The sequence below is a fragment of the Poecile atricapillus genome, chromosome Z (assembly GCF_030490865.1).
Source record: "Poecile atricapillus isolate bPoeAtr1 chromosome Z, bPoeAtr1.hap1, whole genome shotgun sequence".
In the NCBI taxonomy this organism is placed as follows: domain Eukaryota; kingdom Metazoa; phylum Chordata; class Aves; order Passeriformes; family Paridae; genus Poecile; species Poecile atricapillus.
The window spans coordinates 121,895,780-121,919,577 of NC_081289.1; the positions used below are offsets into that span (position 1 = coordinate 121,895,780).

General features: G+C 40.3%; 1 protein-coding gene across 3 annotated transcripts in view; it reads left to right on the forward strand.

Moving 5' to 3' along the window:
- The window catches only part of IQGAP2 (IQ motif containing GTPase activating protein 2), a 127,340-nt gene that overhangs the window by 45,911 nt on the left and 57,631 nt on the right, over nt 1–23,798 (forward strand). For all 3 annotated transcript variants that reach the window (XM_058826276.1, XM_058826277.1, XM_058826278.1), the window contains exons 3-4: nt 21,029–21,185; nt 22,349–22,426. In XM_058826276.1, the coding sequence (XP_058682259.1) occupies nt 21,029–21,185; nt 22,349–22,426 (235 nt within the window). The remainder of the gene's footprint in view (nt 1–21,028; nt 21,186–22,348; nt 22,427–23,798) is intronic.

Consider the following 23,798-nt stretch of genomic DNA (forward strand, 5'->3'; position numbering starts at 1 on the left):
CGTTTCTTCTGGCTCTGGTTATACCCTCTGAAGTAGGTAGTACAGAGAAATTACACGTTTAAAAATAATTTTTAACTTCTGAGCAACAGAGATTTAATGGAACTCAAAGTATTCAGAGTTTAATTAATAAACATATTTATACCTCTTTGTTGAATATGCTGGGAAGTAAATATGGAGCTATGGATCTGTGGTCTAGCCTGTGTAACTACTACTCCAGTGTATGTTCTCTGGTATGTTTCTCATATTCAGGTTAACTTTTAGATGCAGGACTGAAATTGTCATAAACTATTTGCTTTGAGTCTTCTGATGGCAGGAAGCACTTGCACTTGCTCTGTAAACCCCAACACACTTATGACGACAAGTGTTTCTTAGAGACTTAGAGACTTAGGTTTAAAAGGAGTATGGAATTAAGATACTTGCTCACATAAATGGGTGAGAACCTGGTCCTAAAAATAACAATTTCAGATGTGGTTGATAAAAAGTGCTTTTGTAAGTATTTGGAGAAGAATTTGCAGCAGACAATAGATCTGTCTAGTTCAGTAGTTTGACTTGAAATATTGGCTTTTTGAGAGTAAGCACAAATAGCGCATTCAAAACTGCAATATTTTATTTTGATTGATAAAACACAAAATGGTAGTGTTGACTAGCTTTTTTAGAAATCCAGTTTTTCCATCAGAAATACTGTGCTTTTCCTTTGTTGTTTCAATTTGCATATGGGTATGCCAGATTTGACTGACTTGACTCACCCAGGTGAATGTTGGTTACTGCTCCTTTTGCAGACAGCCAGGTCCTGGGGAAATTGCTCTTTAATCAAAGAGTTGTTCTGCATAATAAGAGCAGGAGTGATTGCTGCATCCAAATTCACAGAGCACAGTAATTAAACATAATCATTTTTCCACTACTTTGAAAGCCATGCTCTCCCCTTGTTTTCCCAGGAGCAGAGAAGACACATTTTCCCATCTTTTTTGAGATAAGGTCTATCAAACTGCTTTTAGCTCACCGTGCAATTTTATTATATTGTGATATAGCCACAAGTATGTTTTTTTATTTTAGAAAAGCAGATCGAAAACAAACATTGATTTTCTGTCTTTAAGCATTTTCCTTTGAATAATTTGATATAAAATTCAGGAAGCAGTAGAATTTCCTGGCATTAAAATAATCAATATTCAGAAATCCTCATATACTTTTCCACTAGGAGACAAACTGTATATTGATAAGCCCGTTTCTGCATGAAAGAAGACCATCATTGTTGGATGGAATAATTTTTCTAACATTTAAAAACAGAGCTTTAAAGTTACCCAAGTGCATAACTTCTTAGCTTGGAGAGCCTTCTTTGTGACTAATTTTTAGCAGAAATACACTGCTAATGTAGCTTACTGTAAGTGTAGCAAAAAAGAGGTAAAGCTGAGGAATTTTTTTGGTAGTTGAACGTGATACAAAATCCAAAGCCATCATGGAGATCTGTGTTTTCAGTGACTAATGTGGTGGTACTAGCCAGTGGGGGATGTTGGGCTGCTGATCCTTTTGTGACCTGTCAGCTTTGCAATTCTACGGAGTGGTGCTGCTGATGTGACAGGTTAGCACATGTGAGTTTTCTCACACAGCTCTAAAAGCAGAGATAGAGAAAGTTCCTCTGTTGCTCTTCTGTCAGAAGCAGAGCTGCAGTTGAGGGGAGAGGTTGTCACTGCTTGAATGACATCTCAGTGATTCAGGGATGAGTGAAGACGTGGCAGGGCAGAGCTGGCTTAACTACAGCTTTGTTCTGTATCTTTTTACTGCTGAGGATTTCTTGGCCTGTGGAGGCCATCTGGTACCTATGCCTGAAAACTCATCTAGTACTGTCAGCTGGGAGAAGTTAGTGTCCTCCACAGCTGGTGCACAAAATACTTCAGGATGCTGTGGTCTCTGCTAGGGTTCAAAGAACATGGTCTATTGTTGGCCTTTCCTTGACTAGAGGTCAGAAAGCTGAAGTCAAAGATGACCAAAAATAATAAAAGTAGCAAGCACTAGACAATACTCTAATATGGGAATGACTTTTTAATGGTAACTGTGTTGGTTTGTTAATGTCATGAAATGCAGAAACACAGAAAGTACATAATTTGGATATAAATCATCAAATTATGGTTACTTTTAAACAGTTATAATTACTTTAGGGACCCAGGGGTAGAAAAATCTGGAAAAAGTCTGTTTCAAGTGTCACATGAAAGAGTTGTACACACATCACAAGCTCAGCCACAGCATTCTAGGTGTTTTTAGCTAATACAATTATTTAGGAAGGGAACAATGGTTGTGTCTGAACAAAGGAGATGTTGGTATAGCAAATGTACATCTTGCTCCTGTATGCACCACTGCTTTCAGTGAGCAGTATTTCCTCTTTCTTGAAGTATGTATCTCTTTAAGCAATTAATATATCTGCCATTCAGTGTGCAGACAGCCCTTCTGGTCAGCAAACACTTGAAATGAGACTCTGCAGTTGTGGTAGATGAAATGCTTCCAATACACCTTGAGAAGAGTTGTGAGTGTTAGATCTTACCCAAGCTACAAAATAAAAGCTAAAAGGAAAGCAGTGTATGTTAATGTGTGCCTTACTTTTATCTGTGGACAATATTTCTACTGTCAGCTGTGGATAGTAATTTAAATCTTCTGCCCCTAGAGCAACCTTGTTCCCAAACTGTGACAGACTTAGAAACAAAGATTGGCTTTACAAACAAGATCCAATTAGTGACTAAAGAGGAAACATTCTTCTCGGGGTGGATAAGTGCCTGGATTCAGTGAAGAAATGGAAACACTTCCATGATAATTAGCATTATTCCTCAAGACAGTCTGTAATGAGAAATCGTTTCCATAGTCTTCTGTGCCTGTTTCCATCTATTTCCTCGATAGATTAATTGGAGGGCTGCACAGGATTGAGTAGAGAAACCTGGTTGTAGTCCTGTAGCCCTGCCTTGTGAGCAAGGTTCGTGAAACTGCTGCTTACAGCTGTGGAAATGCTCAGCTGGAAAAAGCAGATAAAGTAACTTGTACCTCAATGTGTGTTTGCGTACTTGCTATGAATTGCTCATTAATAAACCAATCCATGCGAGCATGTGATAGTGTAACTCTGGTGTTTGGTACTGTAGAATTGTATTTGCCTGATCTCTTCTTTAAGGTGCTGCTTTTCATTTAAGTAAAAAATGAGATTTATAGCTGCTTTTTCTGTACTGAGTGGTGGCTGAACTTGTGTGGACCCCACGGTCCACTAGAACAATAGAAACCTTTGAATCATATGTACTCCCTAGCTAGGCTCTCCCCACATTTTGCAAAGTGACTCACAGGCTAGGCCTGCCATAGTTGCCAGAAAATGATGTCATCTGGATACTGTAGTATCCCACATACAAACCAAAGGCTATTTAGAAATTAGGCTGACAACTGCAAAAAGGAAATGGCTTTGTATCAGATGCATATCTCAATTTAAAAATCTGTATAATTGTGTGTGTGCTTATTAAATACAGGACTAGTGCAAATGGTGTAAAGAAAAGCTTTGGTGTTTCTTGAACTGTGTTTTCTGATGACTGCAGAGTGGGTAATCCTGTTCTCCTACTGTTTGTCTTGTGCCAGCAATAGTTCACGCAGCCAAGCTGTGTCAGATCAGGGAATTGATTTGGTCAAACGCTAACATATGTATCTTGTGTTGTTGCATTTGTTCTCAGCAGGATCAGTTCCCTGGTTCCACTCTCCCCACTATCCCTGGAGCACTGATGTGGCCAAAAATTGAAGGCAAAATGCAGACAATAATGCAGTAGAGAATGGGAAGCCAGAGAAGCATGTTAACTTGTCCAGTAGCTACCTATCTGTACCATAAAGCAAACATGAAATTATATCCTTAGCCTCACTTAAGTAGTTTGACAGAATTTCAGATATAAACATCTAATGCTTACCAAAAAACCCATGAGATGGATGCCTTTCTGTGTCCCCTTCACACCGCCCCCGCCCCGCCACCTCTACATGGTCCAAAAAAACAACATTCGCTGTTTGTGGTCATTGTGCAACACTGGGACCTGGAAAAGGGTTTACTCTGGGGGGCAGCTTGCCATCCGTAGGAGTCCTTTGTCACAACAACTTGGGGCATTCTGATGCTGGCACACAGCGCTGGAGCTCCTGGCCAGTGGCCTGCACAGGCAGATGAAACATGCATTAAGTAAGACTAGAGTCAAAGGCTTTTCCTTTGTAAAATGTCAAAGGCAAAAGAGGCCAACAGATAGGATTTTGTGGGAAAATGAACAGTCTTCTAACAGTACTTTTTTGTTCTCCTGTTTCTGGCAGATGTACCAGTTTGAGTTCTGCTGGTTCGTGAATGTATGTGGAATTTAACTTGCTACTAACCACCATGTTTTCAGATGTCTCACCCTGGCCTGGAATATAGTACACAGTGTATTCCCAAGATAAATGAACTGAGAAGCATGTTTCTTATTACCTCACTTCTGTCTCTGTGTTCTGTGTTAAAACCAAACTGTGAATAAAACCTGGCATGTAAATTGATCCACCTGTATTAAAGCACCGCACTAAGCAAGGTAAATCTAGATGTTCAGCCTATCCACTTCATTTCCCTGCCTATGCAGTTCATTTCAGTACTGGTTCTGCCCCTTAGAGCAGTGTGTTTTGCTGCTTCTGCTGCTCCTGATTATTGCAACCAGAATACCATCAGATGCTCCTGGTAAGAGCCTCTAATACAACATTTAACTAAAATTTTTCATAATTTAAAACTCATCCAGAAAGATATCTTTGCCCTTCAGTTGTCCCTAACCTATATCATATCTTGGATCTGCAACTTAAAAGCAGTTAGAACAGCTCATGATTTGGCTGCCTTCCCCTTGTGGAGTGGGATTTCCCATTTAGGCATTGAGGTGACAGGTACTATCAAAAGAGATTATTCTCCCACCAGCCTGTAACTAAAGAGCATTGAACATAGGATATTGTTCTTCGTATGTCAGAAATGCATTGCCAAAGAGATATTCATGGTGACTGGTTTACATAGATGTAAAAACTCCAAACAAAGCATAAATCAAATGTTAGGCATTAGGAAAGCTAAGTACAGACCTAATAATACGTATGCAAAACTAAAAGCGGTTGCAATGCATTCCTCTTGTTTAAATATTTCAAGCCCCTACACGGACTTGGATCTACATTGCTTCAATGTTTCTAGATGCTTCTGAGCAGTCTGCTTTCCTTTGACATGCACATTCTGCTCTTGTAAAACTGTGCATTGAACAGAGCTGAAATTGTCCCAGTGCTTAGACTGGAGTATCATGGTGAAAAGATTTCTGAATTCAAAGCTGAGTAACTGGAGGGACTGCTGGGATGCTTGTTTCTGTAAGCATACTACTAATAGAAGGTGCTAAAATGATATAAATTTACTTTTAGTTATCTTAAAGTGGAATAGACTGAGTCAATTTTTGTAAAAAACAAAACAACAAACCAAAACAATAAAAAATCACCTCTTCTAGCTTTTTGAGAAGATGCAAGGTGAAGGCACTGGCAATTGCTGATAATTAGAATTAAATTTTCTTCTACCGGTATTTTGGCAGAGAAAATTAGTTCCCTTTGGTAGAGGACCAAGGAGAGACTGAAAGCTCTTCTTTAAAATGAAGAACTACAACGGTGTACAGGTTAGTTTTTGTTCTTACATAGAGTACTGGTATCTCACCTATATAAAAGAAAATGGTACAACACAAAGGCAGTTTTTGAGTTCTGTTCAGTTGAATGGTGGTAATTGGCAATATAAAGACAGTGTTTAAAGTTTTGTCCACCATCCTTTTATAGTTAAACGCCTAAAAGTAAAGACAGATGTGTGGTGACTGCTATACAGCAAATACGTTAATGTATAGTGCTGTCTCTCAAGTAAGCAAATATCTTAATTTAAATTTTAAAAAAATAAAGCCCATGTAAAGTTTGTGCTTGACTTAGAGCCCCAAATGATCTAAAAATTTGCACATAGAAAAATCTAATTAATGTTAACACCCAATGTGAAGCAGATTGGGAGTTTACCATTTGCATGTAAGCACAGTCAGTAGTAGAATACATATATGCTGAAATTAGTTTAAAAATGCAAAGGAAGAAAAAAACCCGAAAACTTTCTGAAAAGAATCTAAGTTTAGTCTCCCTTTTAATCTAGAGTTATTGTGCCTCTCTTGCTTCACACAGTTGGTGTTTCTCTATTCAGTTGTTGCAAATACTTCACCCTGAGATGTGGTATGCTGCAGTGGCAGGAGGGGTTTTTTTTCAAAGCAAACCAGAATGAAGCAAAGAGGCAGTGTTTATGTAAAGTAAGCTGTGTGAAAGGAGTGTGCTATAATTCAAGAATAACATATACACTTATAAATGTAGAATTAAGTTTCTCAGGATTTTGTTAACAAGCTATTTGTATTTTGAGACTGCATCTGCCGCCAGAGTGGTATTGAAAAGACAGCTTATCTTTCACGTAATGTGTTTGTAAATCAATTGGCAAGGAAAAAAAACCCTTATTTCTGAAGAATAAATGCTTACACTCTTTCCCTGGCTAGCCATAGTGAAGACAAAACACTTTTGTGCTGATTTATAGGAGAGAATAATTTCCAGCTCTTTGTCTGAGAGAAGGGCATATCTTTGAATTAGGACTTTATGCCATCTGCATGCTGGGCACATTCCACTATTTTTCATAGGACTAAGAGAAGTAAAGGTTATGTACTTGCCATGATCAGTTCACAGGTAGAAGAATTAGTCTAGTGTTTCATTCAAAGGCATGTCCACTGTCTGTCACTGGGCATGAATTTAATTTATTTTTTTTTGAACGGCAACATAAGGTGTAGGATGATCAGTGGAAAAGCAGTTGCCAATAAACATTTTGATTTCCAGTAGCTATCAAATGAGCTAATCAGGCTTGCTGCTCAGGTAGGGGCTGTGCATTCCATTTGGCTCTTTAAGCTGGTTGTATATTTTTTTTTTTTACTTTCACATGTTTCCCCAGTCCACATCTTAGTGTTGCCTTGGTGTGTTTGCAGACTGCCCTATAGCAATATGGAGAGAGGCTGGTCAGATGTTGAGTCACTGGATGGAAAACACTAGGGTTTGCTCAGCTCTTGAATGCCCTTCTACACTTCCTTTTCCAGACTGCCATCCCCCAGATACTTTCACACTGGCATCAAAATTCTTTAAATATCTATATATGCATATCTATAAACATTCTTCCCACTTAGACACTGGATTTACAGGTTATATTATAGAATTCAGTAGTACTGGGTTTTGTTTCTTCAGTATAAATGAATGTTCATCCCCTCCATGAGAAGCCTACTTCTGACGTCAGACCCATAACAGCTGAAATGTGGGTTTGGTTATTTTCTTTTTTAAACAAAGCATTTAGCGTGCTATTGCATGGTCTCAATAGGGCTTACCCTATGTGAGGTGTTGTGGTGGCAGCAAGGAAGGATATGCAGTTATCTCCTGAACACTGATTTTGAATTTTAAGGAACTGGACATCTGACACTTGGATAAACCTACACCTCTTGATAAGCAAGTATGTTGAAAGTAGACAAATGCTAAAGTTGCAAAGATTTGGCCTATTTGAGAACTTGATGCTATGGAAGATGGGACAAGTTGCCTACTTGGTAACTAGGTAGGATTCTGCTTTTCCACTTTGGAGAAACTCCCTTATTGTAGTGTGGTGATGAGAACATGTTTGGAGAACTTGGAAATGGCTGTCTGCACAAATATCTCTTGTTTGTACTAGAAGCAGATGAAGTTCTAGTGGCTGACTGTGTTATGAGGGAGCAAAAAGGGCAAGAAGGGCTTACTACCTTCTTTTCCATCTGAAGTATATGGAAGTTGTTGAGAGGGTCTTTGGGTATTTTTGCAGCCCAGTGAGAGAAAAAAAACGACTTGCACCTCTGCGTAGGAAACATCTGCTTTGGTGAACATGGAGCTTCTAGCTGGGCTTTTCATTTCATTGCAAGAACACTTGCACTCTGGAAATCAAAGAGTGCAACTCTCATGCTCAAAATTAAGAGCAACTGGGCTGTTAAGTTTCTTTGAATGTACATATTGGCTCTCCCGAAGAAGAAGAGTATGGAGACATTTTGACTATATTGAATTTCATATGAAAAGCTGAAGTAAATATGCTATTTAAGGATTTGGCTGGATTTCAAAGGAAATGTGCAGAAGTTCTGCAAGACATACTTTTTAAATCTTACATGAAGGGGAATGTCGCGGGATGAAGGTGCTCTGTGTCAGAACTTTGTATTCCTTCAGTTTCAACTTGCATCTGTTGGAATATGTGCACAATGATACTAACACTCTCTTTTGGGGTCTTCTTTATTTTTGTAAGTTACTCTTGAACAATTTCAGATTCACTATTTCAGCCAAATCTCCTGTGATCCCCAGGCAATTTCCTGCCCTCAGTTAAGCTCCTTTTTCAGTACTCATGTTCAGACTTCTGATAATTGAGTGGATGGGAGGGTAGGGATCTCGTATATACCTTAGAGTCTGGCAAATCTGATTTTTGCTGCGGCAGAGCTGCATCTTCTTGACCTGGGCTAAGGTACAGAACCCTCCTTTAAAACCTCAGTCATCACTGTCTACCAGGCTTTTCCTTTCCTGCTGTAGATCTTTCTGTCCTGCTGTTCATCCTGTGGGTCTCCCTTATCTAATTTCTACTGTGGTTGGCTCCTCCTGTTCATTTCCCTTGTTGACAGGAACAGTTTGGCACGATGACAGTTGCATTTCTCTTCCCTATGGCAGTTGTTTTCCCAGCACTGGTGTCTGGCCAGAGTCCCCACATCCTGCACTGCTGCCGTGCTTGCTGCTGTGTAGGCGGCTGACTGATGCTGCAGGAGAGATTGCCATGAGAGCCAGTAGCATCACTGTCCTTGATGGTCAGGCTCTGCAGGCTGCAGCTGCCAGTAGCTCAGAATGCCTGAGTCCTACTAAAAACATAAAAAAACATGCTCTGTGAATTACAGGGGAATGCAGGGATCTAGTTTTTTTATGGTGGCTTCTGGGTGTAACTGCAGCAGTATCTTCCTAGAGTGCATGAACAGCACTGTGCAGGTTGGAATAAAGTGTAGAGGAATGGGCGGAGGAAGAAAGGGAGCAAATTCACAGGTCAAAATAGCAATCTAAGTTGCTTAGGTCTCAGTGGAGGGCTGAGTTAACAAGTTGTGATGGTTTGCTGATTAACTTGATCAAAGTAACTAGGTCATTAATAGGCTTGGCAGCAAGGTAAATTGACTTAAAATATCTTTTGGTTCAAGTTCACAGGTACAAGGGATTTTTTTGTCTGTGGTAAATTGTTAGCTGACTGCAGATTAGAGGCCCTGAGATTACTGCAGTTTATGAAGAAAAGTAGGAAAGTGCTCCTGTAAACCATTTTGGTGTTTCTTTTTTCTTGTCATCTTCTTGTGACAATAATAAAATGAGCTATACCAGCCTAAAATTCAGTTTCCTAATGAAAGAGGGCTGATAAGGACACCTGGATGTCTGCCCTGTGTTTCACTTTGATTTCAAAATAAAAATTACTGTTGCTGCTTCAATTTTTCTAATACAGAAGTTTTTAAGTTCATTTGCCTGAAAGCTCTTAGAGGTGGTAAGGGAGTATTTCCAAATAGGGCACTGTGTTGGTTGAAAAAGTCTCTATTGAGCCTCTCTGCAGTTTTTATTTTTCAGAAATTACTTCTACACAAATCAATGAGCAAACTTTTGTGCAGCCAACAATTTGCTAGAGGATTAGAGCATGTCAAAACCTCACCAGAAACAGAGACATAGTAGATTAGTTCCACTTATGGTTTGAAATAATCTTTAAAACTTATCAGTTTTTCCTCTGAATTTTAAAATTTTTGCATTTTTATTTCATCTTTGTGCATGGACAAGAAAACAAAGACGAACTTTGTTTTACATTTATCACCCTGCATAAAACACTGTGGTTCCTCATAAGTAGTCTCAAAAATCCAAAACAGGGTTTAAGAATATTTTTCTTGCATATGGCATTTTGTGTTTAAACAATGTGACCAGTAATGGCAATAGCATTCTGCTTGGTGCTGTGTATCTGCCATGTGCTCCACTTGGCTTGGGCTGCCCCTGGCAAGGAATTGCCTGCCTCTTTGCTTTTCTGCTGCTGGTTGACACCATGACACTGACTATCCAGAGGCATTCATGGTGTGCCTGAATGGCAGCTGCAGTGGTAATAGTGTTACAGGACATCGGAGCCTGGGTCAGCCATGGACATGTGGCTCTTGTGTTACCGCGTCAGCTAGCCAGACAATGAGGGCTGCCTGGAGAGGGCAGCCAGGCAACAATGTAGATGCTGATAGATGGTTTACCCATCCAAAACACTGAAAAACCTTTTTTTTATTTTTTTTTTTTGACAGGATAGAAGAGAACATTTTATATTCAGGTGTCCTCAACTGTTTCTAGGTTCCATAAGACAGACTTGATACCCCGTTGACATGTTTGTGGCCTTTGAACCAAATAGTGTCCCAGTAGCCAGTCCTTAATATCTGGTCTGGTAACTGGAAGGCTCTTAACTGATTAAGTATTTCTTGTACCTCTCTTACTGTCTGGAGTAACTTGAACACTAGGGCATAGCTGGTAGATTCTTATCACTTGGTGAGTACTCCGATAGGGGTATATCACTGTTTGCTCTCGGAGAGCAGATTGTCTCGCGTATACAGATGTTGGGGATGGTGATTTCAAAACCCTTAGACTGAAGTACTGTCACCAGATACTGGGTATTTGTTGCATGATATGATTAACTGCACTGTTAAATTTTTACCATGTTGATTACAATCAACTTTTTTTTCTTCCTAGTCTAACCCAGTCTTTAAACTACTACAGTTTAGCTTTCAGACTGTCCTATTGCTACCTTATTAATATAATTTCTTACTACATTCTTCATTCCAAGAGACTATTAGAGAGTTTTGCAGCTAAAACCTCTTGTTTTACCACTTAATTTCTCCAGTTCATTTTCTTAAAAAAAATGGTTTTATTGCTGTATCTTAAATGCTATCTAGAAAGATGTGTTTGAGATGCCAATTACTATTTTATGTAGCATTTAGTTACATGTTCTCAAGAAAATCTCCAACTTACACTGTGAAAATTACAGTCAGTTCTTCATCAAGAGCCCATGTCTACATATCATATAGAAATTCTGGTTATGACCCTCAGTGTAGTAAAGCAGTGCTGTCTACTTCAGGTCTGTGAACAAAACACTATGTAGTTTTGAAACTTAGTTTTTTTAGGCAAAAATATATGGTCCTGGAGGATCCAAAGATTTGTTCAGCAGTTATCACCTTATGTTCTGATGATAAAGGTGAGGCTGCAGGGCACTCATGCATATTTTTCCTGTTTTCTCTTATAGAGCGGCTGCTTTTCTTCACTATAAGTCATACCATTCATTTCTTCATTTTTCATATCTTTATGGATTATCAAATGCTGTTATATTGCTACCTGCATTTTCCTCCTTTATAACAGATTTGATTTGTGTGCACGTGCTTCTTAGAATTTTATAGATTGTTATGAAGTGGGTAGGGGATTACTCTCTCTCCAGCCATGGAAAGTGGTAGAGAGTATTTCTTTGCATAATCATGGGAAGAAGTAAACAGGAAAAGGTAACTGTAGGTGCTGTGCATGTTATGTCTTACCTAAATGCTGCGGTTTTAACTTTGTTCCTCAGTCTTTTGTTTCTTCTTGACATGGGACCAAGTTTAAACTCCTTGTTGCAGTTTTGTAGAGTTTACATAACACTAAATGCTTTGAACAGTTCAGCCTTTCACAAGCTGGCTCTTTCAGTCTTTTCACTACTTTAACATCTTGTTCTCTCATGCGTGGCTTTTAATTCTGATTTGGCTGCTGTCCTGCACCTTTCTTTAAAAGTTCCAGCTGCCTGTCTAGTAGATGTACGTCTTGGGTTATTTTATGGTTTCTGTACCTGCAGACTTGCTGCTAGTTGCTTTCACAACTAGCAATGTCTGCCTTTGTCAGACATTAGAATGTAAATATCCACATCTGATCCAGCGAACTTGAACTGTTGAAGGAGTCAGAAAGCACTCTGCATCCTGCCATGCTCAAGTTTGGTTTCCTCCCCTGCCATAGGTCTTCTGTGTGGCCTTAATGCTACCTTTGGCCTGAACCTCCTCTGGGGTTTTCTGCTGATCCAGCTGCATTAGTTGCCAATGTGCAGGTCTGCAGGCACAGCTGTCTCCTCCTGTTGCTGGTGTTCAATCATAGCCTTGCTTTAACATTGCACACTGTAAAACTGCTATGTTGAACCTACACTGGAGGTCACTTTTTTTTCTTTTTCTTTTCCCTGGGTCACTTTTCTTCCCTAGAAAGGTGTGGTGATTTGTAGGCATGGTGGTAATGTTTAAGCCTGCCCTCTCACCTGCAAAGAAAAGTAATAGTACATCCCTCTGAACACCTGAGGGCTAATACTTGTATGGAATGCACTTTGCAGTACTAAGGGACAAAATACATACAATACTAGATCTTGATGTAAAAAATACTGTATTACTTCTATGGTGTTCTTAGATATTCTTCGTTGTGTGGCTAGTCCGACAGTGCTAGAAACAGCACATCTGATGATGCAGTGGATTTTGGGAGAGGCTTAACAGAAGACACATGCTTCCTAATGAACAGCAGTGATTTAGTTTCAGTAGAAGCTTCATGAAAATGACTGTTGGATAGATCACTTCATAGAGACTATAGCTCTATTTTCTGTGGATTTGGATAGGAATTACTGCCATGGCAGGGTGTGGGCTTTTGGTAGAGACTGTGATTTAAGATTAGTGGGGCTATTATGTGAAGGAGGTGTGAAAATTATCTCCAGGACACATTGGCTTTTTTACTGCCATATTTCTGAGGCTTGCCAGGGGCATGCATATTCTGCTGAAGTGGATTGTCTGGAAGACTGTGAGATTATTCCAGGCCAGAACCTTTTAAATTGGAAAATCTAAAATGCCATGTGCTGTTTCAAGAGGGTGCCCTGTAGCTATGGAAGAAGACATAATATAGCAAAGCAGACTGCTGTAGCATGTAGTGAGACAGTATAATGTGAAAGTCTAAACTACAGTCTGCAGCGTTTTCCTAAAGCAAACATGGTGTGTTTGGGGGGAATAACTTGTTTTGCAACATCTTCACATGTACAAATGCTGTACTGTGTAAATGCTTTTATTGCTGTGTCTGCTTCTGTTTATCAAATCAGTGTCTATACAGATTGGTGAAAAACTAAGTTTAGATTAATTCATATGCCAAATTCATCTTCTTTTCAGAGAAAAGCATGGTTTTATTTGTAGGGAGACCCTTTATATTTGTATGTGGGACTTGTTACAGAGCTTGTGTCTGCACTACCTAAAATTTCATTAGTGATTTGAGTCTGTCATCTGTCTGAAATTATGCTTTCCAGGGGCCACTGAGCCACCACTGCCAGACTAACACAGGAAATACTTGTGTTTCTGCTGTTGTGTCTCTGTTGCCTGTTGGAAGAGCAGGCTATTAAAACTGGTCTAGACACTGCATCTGGGTGATGCATGTCAATCTGAGTTGTATTAATTTAGTTGCACAGGTTTTGCAAGATTTTTAGTGCTATTTTGTTCCATCCCTTTTTTTCCCCCCCTTTTAATTCAAATGAAAATCCAGTTCTTTGCATTAAAAAAGGGCTACTTCAGACCACAGAATCAGCAGGTACTTTTCCTCCCCTGAGACCTTTGAACACAGACTTAATAAATCCACCTCATTTACTCAGGTAACCTGTTGGGTGCTGTTGTTTCTGCTTAGAAGAACCGGGTGAGGTTTCTTAAGGACACATACTTGCTGTGGTTGATCAGTCTCCACCACCATGGTGAGCTCCCTTCCTGGCACTGCCCTTTCTACTGCCTCTTCAGTTTCCTTCTCCGGACCTTGGCAGCCTGGAGCTGGGCCAAGAGCAGGGAGAAAAGATGAGGCACCTCTGTGGCCATCAGCCGGGGTGTTGTTGGCCTCCCACTCAAGCACCATTATCTCGAACAGCAGTCCTGGAGTTTGTGGTCGATACCCAGTGCTAAATCTTAATGTCTCTGCAAACTGACAAGGCAGCAAAACAAAGCCTTGATGATGACTAAGACTGAGGGCTGTCCTGACACACACGCACGATATGTTGCTGTTGTCAGCTTTGGTGTTGGTGGAGAGTCTCTAAGTCTTTTCTCCACCAAAACACTGCTGAGTAAACAGGACTTGGCTGCTGCTGGGGCAGTCTTCAATGGCCGTGGGGCCTCGTCAGGGCTCCAGAGCCAGCTTCCTGAGCAGCACCTTGCCTTGTGGACTTTAATCACTGATTAACCCACATAAAGGGTGGCTGGAATAAAACAGATTAAACCAGCATACAGTATCTGTGCTGCCATCTTGTGCACCAGAATTTTATAACACCTATAAGATTATTTTGTAAATATGGCAGTGTTGTCATGGCAGCAGAAATCTGCTGTGGAAAAATGTTGCTGACATGATTTATTGCTAGTTTAGTGTGCTGTGCAGGTCAGACAAGGCGTCACTGCTCCTAGCTTCTGCTTAGCTGAAATGAATATGAAATGCATCAGAAGGGCTTTGATCAGGGAAATGAATGTCGCAACAAACCTCATGCTGGCACGCACAGCTCAACTAAATGCACAAATGTGCAGTGAGATCTGTATTGTTTTAACATCTATACACTAAGAATCTACACATGAATGTTTCATAGTTTTCAGTGTAGCTCTTGCTGAAAGTCAGTATCCTCCTTGGTGAAATCATGATTGCAGAAAGTTGAGATGCTGTTAAATCTAACACTAGCTGGAGACTCAAAGATATGCAGCTTTGAATTTGGTCCAACTTACGGAAGTATAAAAAAATTGACAACTACAAGTTTATCCACAATTTCTTACTTAAGGATTTGGCATTTTCTTTATGTGTTGAAGTTCTGAGACCTTGTGTAACCAAGTGATTCATGGTGTCCTGCATGTTGCTGCCTTCATGTTGCTTCTTGTATGTAACATGAGAGAACTGGTGACTGGGGTGACCTGTATCACACCTTCCTTCACCCTACTGCTGTGGTGACTCACAATCATGAAATTTCATTTCTTTCAGAAAAGGTAAGTTCTTAGAATGGGTAAAACTTTAGATGCAGTAGAGACTCTCTGGAGTATGAATCTAGAACCTCAAATTTAGAAGCTGATGTTTCCAGGGTGTCTGGCTCCAGGAGTAAGTTGGCATCAGAGAACTGTAGCTCTGACTTAAGTTAAGGCTCCCATCTGTAAGAAAGGTTTGGGGCTGAATGTACCAGAACTTGAGGGGGAAAAAAGGGTGTGAAGAAATCAGTTTTTAGCTACCCACTCTACTCTCCACAGCCTCAAAGTCAAGGCTCCAAAGCTGTGCACTTTTTTTATACGACTAATTGTTTTTGCTGTGACGGTATTCAAATTTTATGTATCTATTGTCATGGAATGGCTGGAAGCTTTACATGCTTTTCCTCTGGAAGTAGCCTGTGGTTGTTTGTGAAAAAACCTTTTTCTAAGTTTTCTGGTTTAGGAGATGTATCATATTAAAGCTTGCAGTTTAATGAGAGCAAATTCCAAAGTTAACATACAGGTTTTCCTTATAAACAAATCAACATTACCACCACCCCACTACTCAGCCAAGGAACACACCCAGGTTGCTTTGGCTGCTGTCACACTCCTTTATAAAACAATATTTAAGGGAATGTTGGCAGCTAAAAGATAATTTTATTTTTTTAAACAAATTAAAATTTAAGAGCTGAGATTTCTTTACAAATCTGTAGATTCAGAAACTAGAGACATGAGTGTAGAATTTTAAATTATTACTTCAGAACTGATTTTCAGACAGTTGTATATTTCTGAATATCTCCAAGTAAAAGTTTTGAGTTAAACCACTTCCACCACTTCACAAACATTTAAAGATAGAGTCTAACATTTTGCTTTGGGTCTGACTGTGTTTACTACTATTTTCTAGCAAAAAGATTTTTTTCTTTGGAACAAATTAGCCACACAGTACTCTCTAGGCCTCTGTCTCACTTGTGCTGAACTAGGTTGAAAGGCTGTAGTTGTGAGCAAGGGAGGTAATAAGCGAGTGGTAACTTATGTTTGTCTTCACTACACCTTTTCCACAGCAGCATGCAGTGTTTTGAGCTTTGGCTCTGGAGTCCCATCTTTTCTTTTTTGAAGATCTGCTTCCCACAAGGTACAAACCTGGTGCCTTTGGATCCACATGTTGTGGCATAAATCAGAAAGGGCAGGGCAGCAAAAGTATAAATTCTACTTGCACAAGTGTGTGCTGAATGTGATGGGCTTTGGGTGGGTTGTACAACATATCCTCTTTTCTCTGCTGAACATTGACTCTAGCATTTCCAGTCTCTTGACCACTGTGTGCGCTTTGCTGACCACACAGGCTGTCACTGACAACTTCATAACTGGTTGAGTTCATAGTGCAACACTGTTGCTTCCAGTTCCCTTAACCTTGCCTTGAATGAGATTCAGCAGGGGGGTTTTGTTTTAAAATGCAGTCTAAGCTAATTTTACTGCTGCTGTTTTCACTCAATGATGGAATGGTTAAAGCTGGGAGGGACCACACTCAGTCATCTGGTCCAACTTCCCTGCTCATGCACGCTCATCCCAGAGTACATTGTACGGTATCAAGTCCAGCCAGTCCTCTAATACCTCCAGTGAGGGAGACTCCACGAACTCTCTGGGCAATCTGTTTCAGTACATGGTCAAATGTGGAAACTGGATCTCCTGGTGAGTGGCTTGCTGTTTGCTGCTCTTCAGTCTGGCGTAGAAGTCATCATTGTTATCTTGCTGGAAATTCACTGCTAAACAGCTCTGCTGGATTGTCAAGAGTTAAAACAGAACTGAGCAAAGCAAAAGGGAATTGTACCTCAATACCCACTCCTAGTGACTCTCTAGTGCTATGTATTGGAACTGAAGTTTTGGAGATTCATTTTCATTGAGAGGTTTGCTTTTTTGTCTAAGGCAGGGCCTTTGTTTCTGTGTTGGCAAGTACTGCAGTACTATGAAAACCAAAGTGGACTGTACTTATGCATTCCCAAGTACCTGTCTTTAAGAAAATACCTGCTTATGCATGTTTTATCCAAACAGTAAGACTATAACTGGCATAGGTAACTCTGTAGGACTGTTCAAATGATTGTTAATTTTCAATGGTGCTACCCAGAACTTCACTGATACTATATGCTTTACTCTGCTTCCTGAGGCTGACTTTCATCCCTCCACCGTGGAGCAGGGTTTGGGTTTAGCTTAAATGAGTGACCAAATAAGGCATCATATTCACCATTGTGTCCATTTTTTGTGGCCTACCTCAGTCGATAAGTTGAGGTTGTCAAAAGTATAGTTATGGGATGATATTGTTAAAAAAGGAAGGTAGAACTGCATGTGCACATTTGATAGCTGTAATAGCCTTGCTCTACAAGCTTCATTTTGAAGAATAAGTTATAGGCCCCTCATCATATGCACCAATGATATTAACAACTTTTTTTGGGCAGCAGTTTCAGCAACAGATTTGAAGGTGATGCTGATGATGCAGTTCTATGTGCTCAGGAAAACAGTGGGTGAGTGAGCCAAAAGCAATGCTGCTTCTTTAGCCTTGAAGTAAAATAAATTGCTTCAAAGCTATTTATAAATCCTTACTGTCGCGTGGATATTCTCTATTTCACTTAATGAAAAAGAAGTAGAAGCATTTCTGGTTTTCTCAGTCCAGTCTACTCCTGCTGACTGTATCATGTCATATAATAACCTTCATAAACTCATCAAACTATGTCCTAAAAAGCAGAACCTCACAAGGTTGGAAGTAATGGTTCTTTCTGTTTAAAACCACAATTGCCTTTTAACTGAATCAGTGAAAAGGGAAGAAAACTGTAACTGCAAGAAGCACTGGGGAGAAAAGTGCTATTGATATGCTGGATGGCAGGAATCCCACCATGACCCAGCCATGGGCGCTCCCAGCCCAGAGAGCCAAACGTGTCCTGGGCTGCATCCAGAGCAGCGTGGGCAGCAGGGCCAGGGAGGGGATTCTGCCCCTCTGCTCTGCTCTGCTGAGACCCCACCTGGAACCCTGCATCCAGCTCTGGGGTGCAGCACAGGAAAGATGTGACTTAGTCCAGCAGGTCCCAGAAAAGGGTTACAAAACTCATGGAATCTGGACCACCTCTTCTGTGGGGACAGGTGAGAGAGTTGGAGTTGCTCAGCCTGGAGAAGAGAACGCTCTGCAGAATATTTATAGCACCTTCCAGCCGTTTGCATAACTAAATTGCAAAGTTGTTTGTATACTAGCAGGATTAATTAAAATCCTGGGGTTTTTCCTTTCTCTGATTAAACATGTGCAAAACACAGTAAATCATTTCACAGCAGATCTTGTTGTAACTAAGTTCTGCAACTTCCAGACTTTGGTGAAACATATCTTACATGTAATAGAGCTGTAGCTGTGTTCTCAGTCTTGGACACTGATTACCAAATGCTGCTTGTTGCCCTATTGCAGACCCCTAATTTTTTCTAGAGTAGATATAGCTTATAGAGTTTTGGCTATAAATGGAAAGAAACTTTGCACCCAGCAAAGGTCTGCTCCATTTAGTTCTCTCTAGTTTTTCCCCTCTTTTTTCCACTGACTTACTAACATTCTCCTTCTCAAAAGATATTTATTCCCTTGTATTTTTATCTGGACTTGTTTGTTTAAGAGTTGTATTCTACATTACCTCTTTTTTTCTTTCTGCTTTCTTTGCATCCTCATACTTTTTCCTGTTTGTTCCTCAAGGTACTGCATTTACTCATTAGACACAGTAGCGTCCCTAATTAGAACAGGAGGGTTCCAGATTAATTTTAAAGGCTTATCACCATGCTGGAAAAAATCCACAACAATTTTACTGTTGTTGAATTACAGGAGGTTTGAAAAGCTGAGGACTAGCTTTCACTTTGGATTAGCATCTTATTTAGAGCTCAGAGAATGACTCAGTTTTATATATAAGTAATAATTTTTTGTACTGGAAAGAAGAAAAGAAACTCTAGGTGGGCATATGTGTGCATCTTCTTCAAAAACAGTTCCAATGCAGTACCTTGTTGGTGCCCTGGACATAGGATGTTAGAAAAACCCTTTCACAGGAAAACTGAGACTTAGATGTGTAAAGAATCCCAGTGCAAGGTACAAAATTCTGCTCTAGGCACACAGTTCATATCTCTGAAGATGGTCCATTGAACAGCAGAGTCATCTGTGGCTCATGGTGAATACCTGCAGTGGTTCACCAAGCTCCTGATGCTCATGTGTGCAATCCTTTTTCTAGAAGACACTAGGAAATTGATTTCTAGGAAACAAATTCTATAGGAAAAGCTAATTGGTTTGGGTAAAAAGCATATTTGCCTGGAAGTACACTTTCTTTGTATACTCTTATTTTCTTTTTTGGAGAAGTCAGGTGTGATGCCTTGGTAAATAAATCTATTTAGTTTATAAAATGCCATTTGGGACCCTTGGCATGGGCCCATAACACGCGATCATGCAGTGCAGGATAAAGCTGGGAAACTCGTCAGGAATATGATTCTCCTCACTAAAGCAGCTTTTATACTGCAGGATACAGCTCTCCCAATGGCACTTGCTAAGTGCAGTTTTGTGTGATATTGTGTCAGATTTATGGGTGTTGGTTTCCTAAAGAGCTATTTGGGTAGTCTTCAGTGAAACAACTTTTGTATGTCCTGTAACAAATCCAAAAGTGGAATGGATTAGAACGTTAGCCTAGAGCTTTAATGTGAAACAAAATGATGTAGTGAGCTTTCTTCTTCTACATGGTGGAGTGAAAACTGGCTCATTTGCAACCTGGCTCCAAGATTTCTGGTTTCTGAAGTCATCCCTATGGAGGTGATTTTAGATTTGTAATGCTATCTCACTTACAGTGACACTGTCTTAGTGACAGTATGCAAAGTGAACTAATGTCTTCAACTTTATTCTTGCCCTTCAGCTTTCTTATTTGTATTGATATTAATGTCCTAAAAGCATAGGAGTTTGACTAAGCAAACAAAAAAAACTAGTATGAAGAACTAAACAGATTTAAAGCTCTTGTAATGTGATTTAGGTGCTGGAAATAAGAATAATATCACAGGGCCAAAACACTTAGACCACCAATGTAACGAACTTCTGGTCCAGTGATTAAGACACTAATCTTTCTTGGAAGTTCTTTGGAAGCAATTTCTTTTGGCTGCTCAAGATAAACATACTGAATAACATGGTTTCATGTCTGTTTTTTGCCTTCTGAGCTGCTTATGTATTCAATTGATACAGTTTTTTGTCTAGTGCCATGTCTATTGTATCTTAAGTCTAAAATGCACAACTAGTTTAGCACCTGGGAGGATTTAGTTGCTGTCATTAACAAGAAGCCATGTTTCAGCTTACTGCCAGGAAGACCTGAAATGTGTAAATTACATTGGGCTTTCCCACAAAACCCTCACTCATCTCTATAGCACCACTATAGCACTACTGAGTTTCATGGGTGAGAGCAGAGAGCTCCCATGCAGGAGCAGGATAATCTGCAGGAGTGCTCTGTACTGGCCTGGGCTTTGCTGTGAGGTTGTGTGGCACAGCACATTGGCTACAGGAACCTGCCTCACCCAGAACACTGCTGTCCTTGATGCTCATGAGGTTCAGCACTGGCACAGAAATCATAGAGGTTTTTTAAATGCAAGCATCAATAATACACAACATTCCATGTTTTCTTCTAGTGTTCAGCTTAGACCACTGTTTATTCAAAAGCCTAGTACCATTAAAAAAAAATGAGTTAGACTCCTTGGCGTGTGAATACTTCAAAGCATGCTGTTTGCTTATTGATGGGTTACAGTCACAGCTATGAACCACTTTGGTATGCCATGTGAATGAATATAAGAACTTTCTCCTTGGCCCTTGTCCTTCTCTATTATAATTTCATTCTGGTGATGGCATTTAAAGTATGATAGCTGTAGACAAAAGCTGTAACTCATATTAAAACCCAAATAACTATGTTTCTCAAATGTCTCTGTAGATGGATGGAGGTCTGCTTGGACGAGGAGCTGCCCCCAACTACAGAACTGGAAGAAGGCTTAAGAAATGGTGTTTACCTTGCCAAGCTTGCAAAATTCTTTGCACCTAATGTGGTGTCAGACAAAAAGATCTATGATGTGGAGCAGGCACGCTACAAGGTAATAACTTTCTCAGTTCTCTCACCAGGATGACAAAACCCAGTAATGTTTGTCTTCCAGCTCTTAAAGATTCCCAAGCATGGCCGGTTATGTTTTCTTTTAAGCTTTTCATTAAGCTTTCTTTTAAGGCTGTATGGACTAGATGGAGGATGCACAGCTGTAAGAAGCCTGTATGATAACTTAGAAATATTCTACCCTTAGAAGAAATGTCTTGGTGTTGCTTCAAGTTTTTAAATCTGCACAAATTACACTTCTGGCTCCAAGGAGAACATGAGCTTTGCAAGTTATAAAGTTGTTTCTCATTAGGAATAGAAGTCAAAAGTAATTTGATAACTATTTGAAGCTTCCTTCATTTTGTATGCAAGCATATTTGAAATTCACTTCATTAGATCTCTGTGTTTATTTTATCAACAACAAGAAGCAAAAAAACAAACTGCCAGTAAGTGAGCTTAGCTTGTTCTCTACTGCAGGCTTTTGCTAGCTCCAAGAACCTTAATAATACAGAAAGATATACACTCATGCACAGTAGTCCCACTATAGAATTCATTATCTCAACATGTAGAGGGGGCAGAAAAAATTTATGGTTAAGAATTCTGGTTACATTTAAATGCCTCTCTTGAAAATCTCCAAAACTTGCAAGATTCCTTTTTCCTTTTATCCTAAAAGATAACATTGAAAATAAAATAAAAAATACTTCCCCACTTTATTCTTATGCTCCTTGCATACAGTTTAAGGGAGGAGAGGGTCAGGTATTCAGGTAGAACTGAAGAGTTCCAAGACTTCCTTATCTGTTCTTCATGGTAGTGCTGAGCAGTGCTACTACTTCTGTGTTTTGGTTCCCTGTCTTTGACATGCAGCCCCTACTCCCAAAAAAGGACTTTACTGAGGACTATATAAATTTCTACTTCAATCGCAGTCCACCCTGATGGGTGCAAATCTGTCTCATGTAATATGAAAGAATGAGCTGAACTCAGTGTAGAGCTGTTGATGTGTTAGGATGCTTCATTAGCAAAATTAAAGCTGTTACACTTTGGTCTCTGGGTTCAAATAAGGGAAAATTCTGTGAACTTAACTTCAAGATATAAAACTGGGAAACAACAGGAGGATCAATAAGTAGAGAATCTGCTTAATGTGACTTTCATAATCTTGTATGTTTCCAATAGAGATCTGGCCTTCATTTTCGGCACACTGACAACACTGTGCAGTGGTTAAGAGCAATGGAGTCCATTGGTCTGCCTAAGGTAAGCCTTTAAATTTCAGCAAAGAAAGTGTCTCAAATCATTGGCTCACTGAGATCCCCTTTAATCTGCTTGAGCATAAACAGTTCCTTACAGTAAGTCTGGAGGGAAGGGGTAATTCAAAAAACAAGTCTGAGGAGAATGTAATGTGGAAAGCAATGGGAGTGTGAGTCCTGTGCTGCTGCTGCCAGTGTGTGTGGGCTGAGGCAGGGACAACTAGCAGTGTTTGAGCTAGCTCAAAACTCTTGATATCTTACTGCTAATGCAGTCTCTGGGGGGGCCTGCGAGGAACATGGTTTAAAGCAGAAAACTTAAATATTTGCTTCCTTTAGGTTGCCTCTTCGCATCGTGCCTCTTGCTGCCTCTTCCTCTTACTGTACGTCCCAGTTTCTCTGCCTCTACCCTGTTTCCAGACTGTTCTTGCACCCTTCAGTGCATCTGCGTGATTCTGCTGCTGCTCCTCTTCCACCAGCTGCTTTCTTGGGTCACCTCTTACATTTACCTTCCTCCCTGCTGGTCTTCGCTTGTTATCTTCCCCCTCTGCTGCTGTTTCTGGGCACCAGTGAGTCTATTTTGGATGACAATCCTTTAAGAAAGGGCTGTGTGCAAACACCTATGCCGCTTGTTTGTGCATTCTGGCAGCCACACACGGGCAGAGGTGAGCAGTTCCCCACCCCAGGGTGCCTGGGTGCCCGCTGCCTGACTGCTGCCTGAGGCACAGTGGGGATGCTCAGGCAGCTGCTTGAAGGGCTAAATGGTCAGCTACTGTAGGCAAACTCACTGCAGGTATATAACCCTTTTCAGGGTCTATTTCCTATGACCCAAAAAGGTCACTCATGTCTGCCATCAGAAATGCCAGAGAGACGGGAAGGGGTCCTACCCTTTCCAGGTCAGGCTTTTTTATTTTTTTTTCCCTGTTGAAAAAAACAGCTCTCTGTTCAGCTGGCTGGTTTCCACCCTGCCATCCCTCCTCTGAAAGATTGTTTCTGTCGCAGAGGATGGCCATGGCCAAAAGCTTTCCCAATTCTCCCTCACAAAGCTGTTTTGAGTAAATGATGAAGAGGGCACTGTGCTCCTGACTTACTCAGTCTGGTCCTATTAACCATGGGACAGTGCAGCCCTGAGTGACCAGCCTGGGCTGGAAGCATGCTGCCAACTCTCACGGTTAACTAAGTCTTTTTATTATATTTTTGTGGAGAAACACTGTTTAGTGACTGGGACCAAGGCCAGGAACAAATTAGTGGTAGAACCAGAACTGGAACTTATGATGTGACTTCTTGGCTAAATTGCTTAATATTCCTCTCTCTAAATATCTTTCTTTGTAAATGATGTATTCACAAAGCTAAGGGTGCTGGCAATTAGAATTATGCATTTT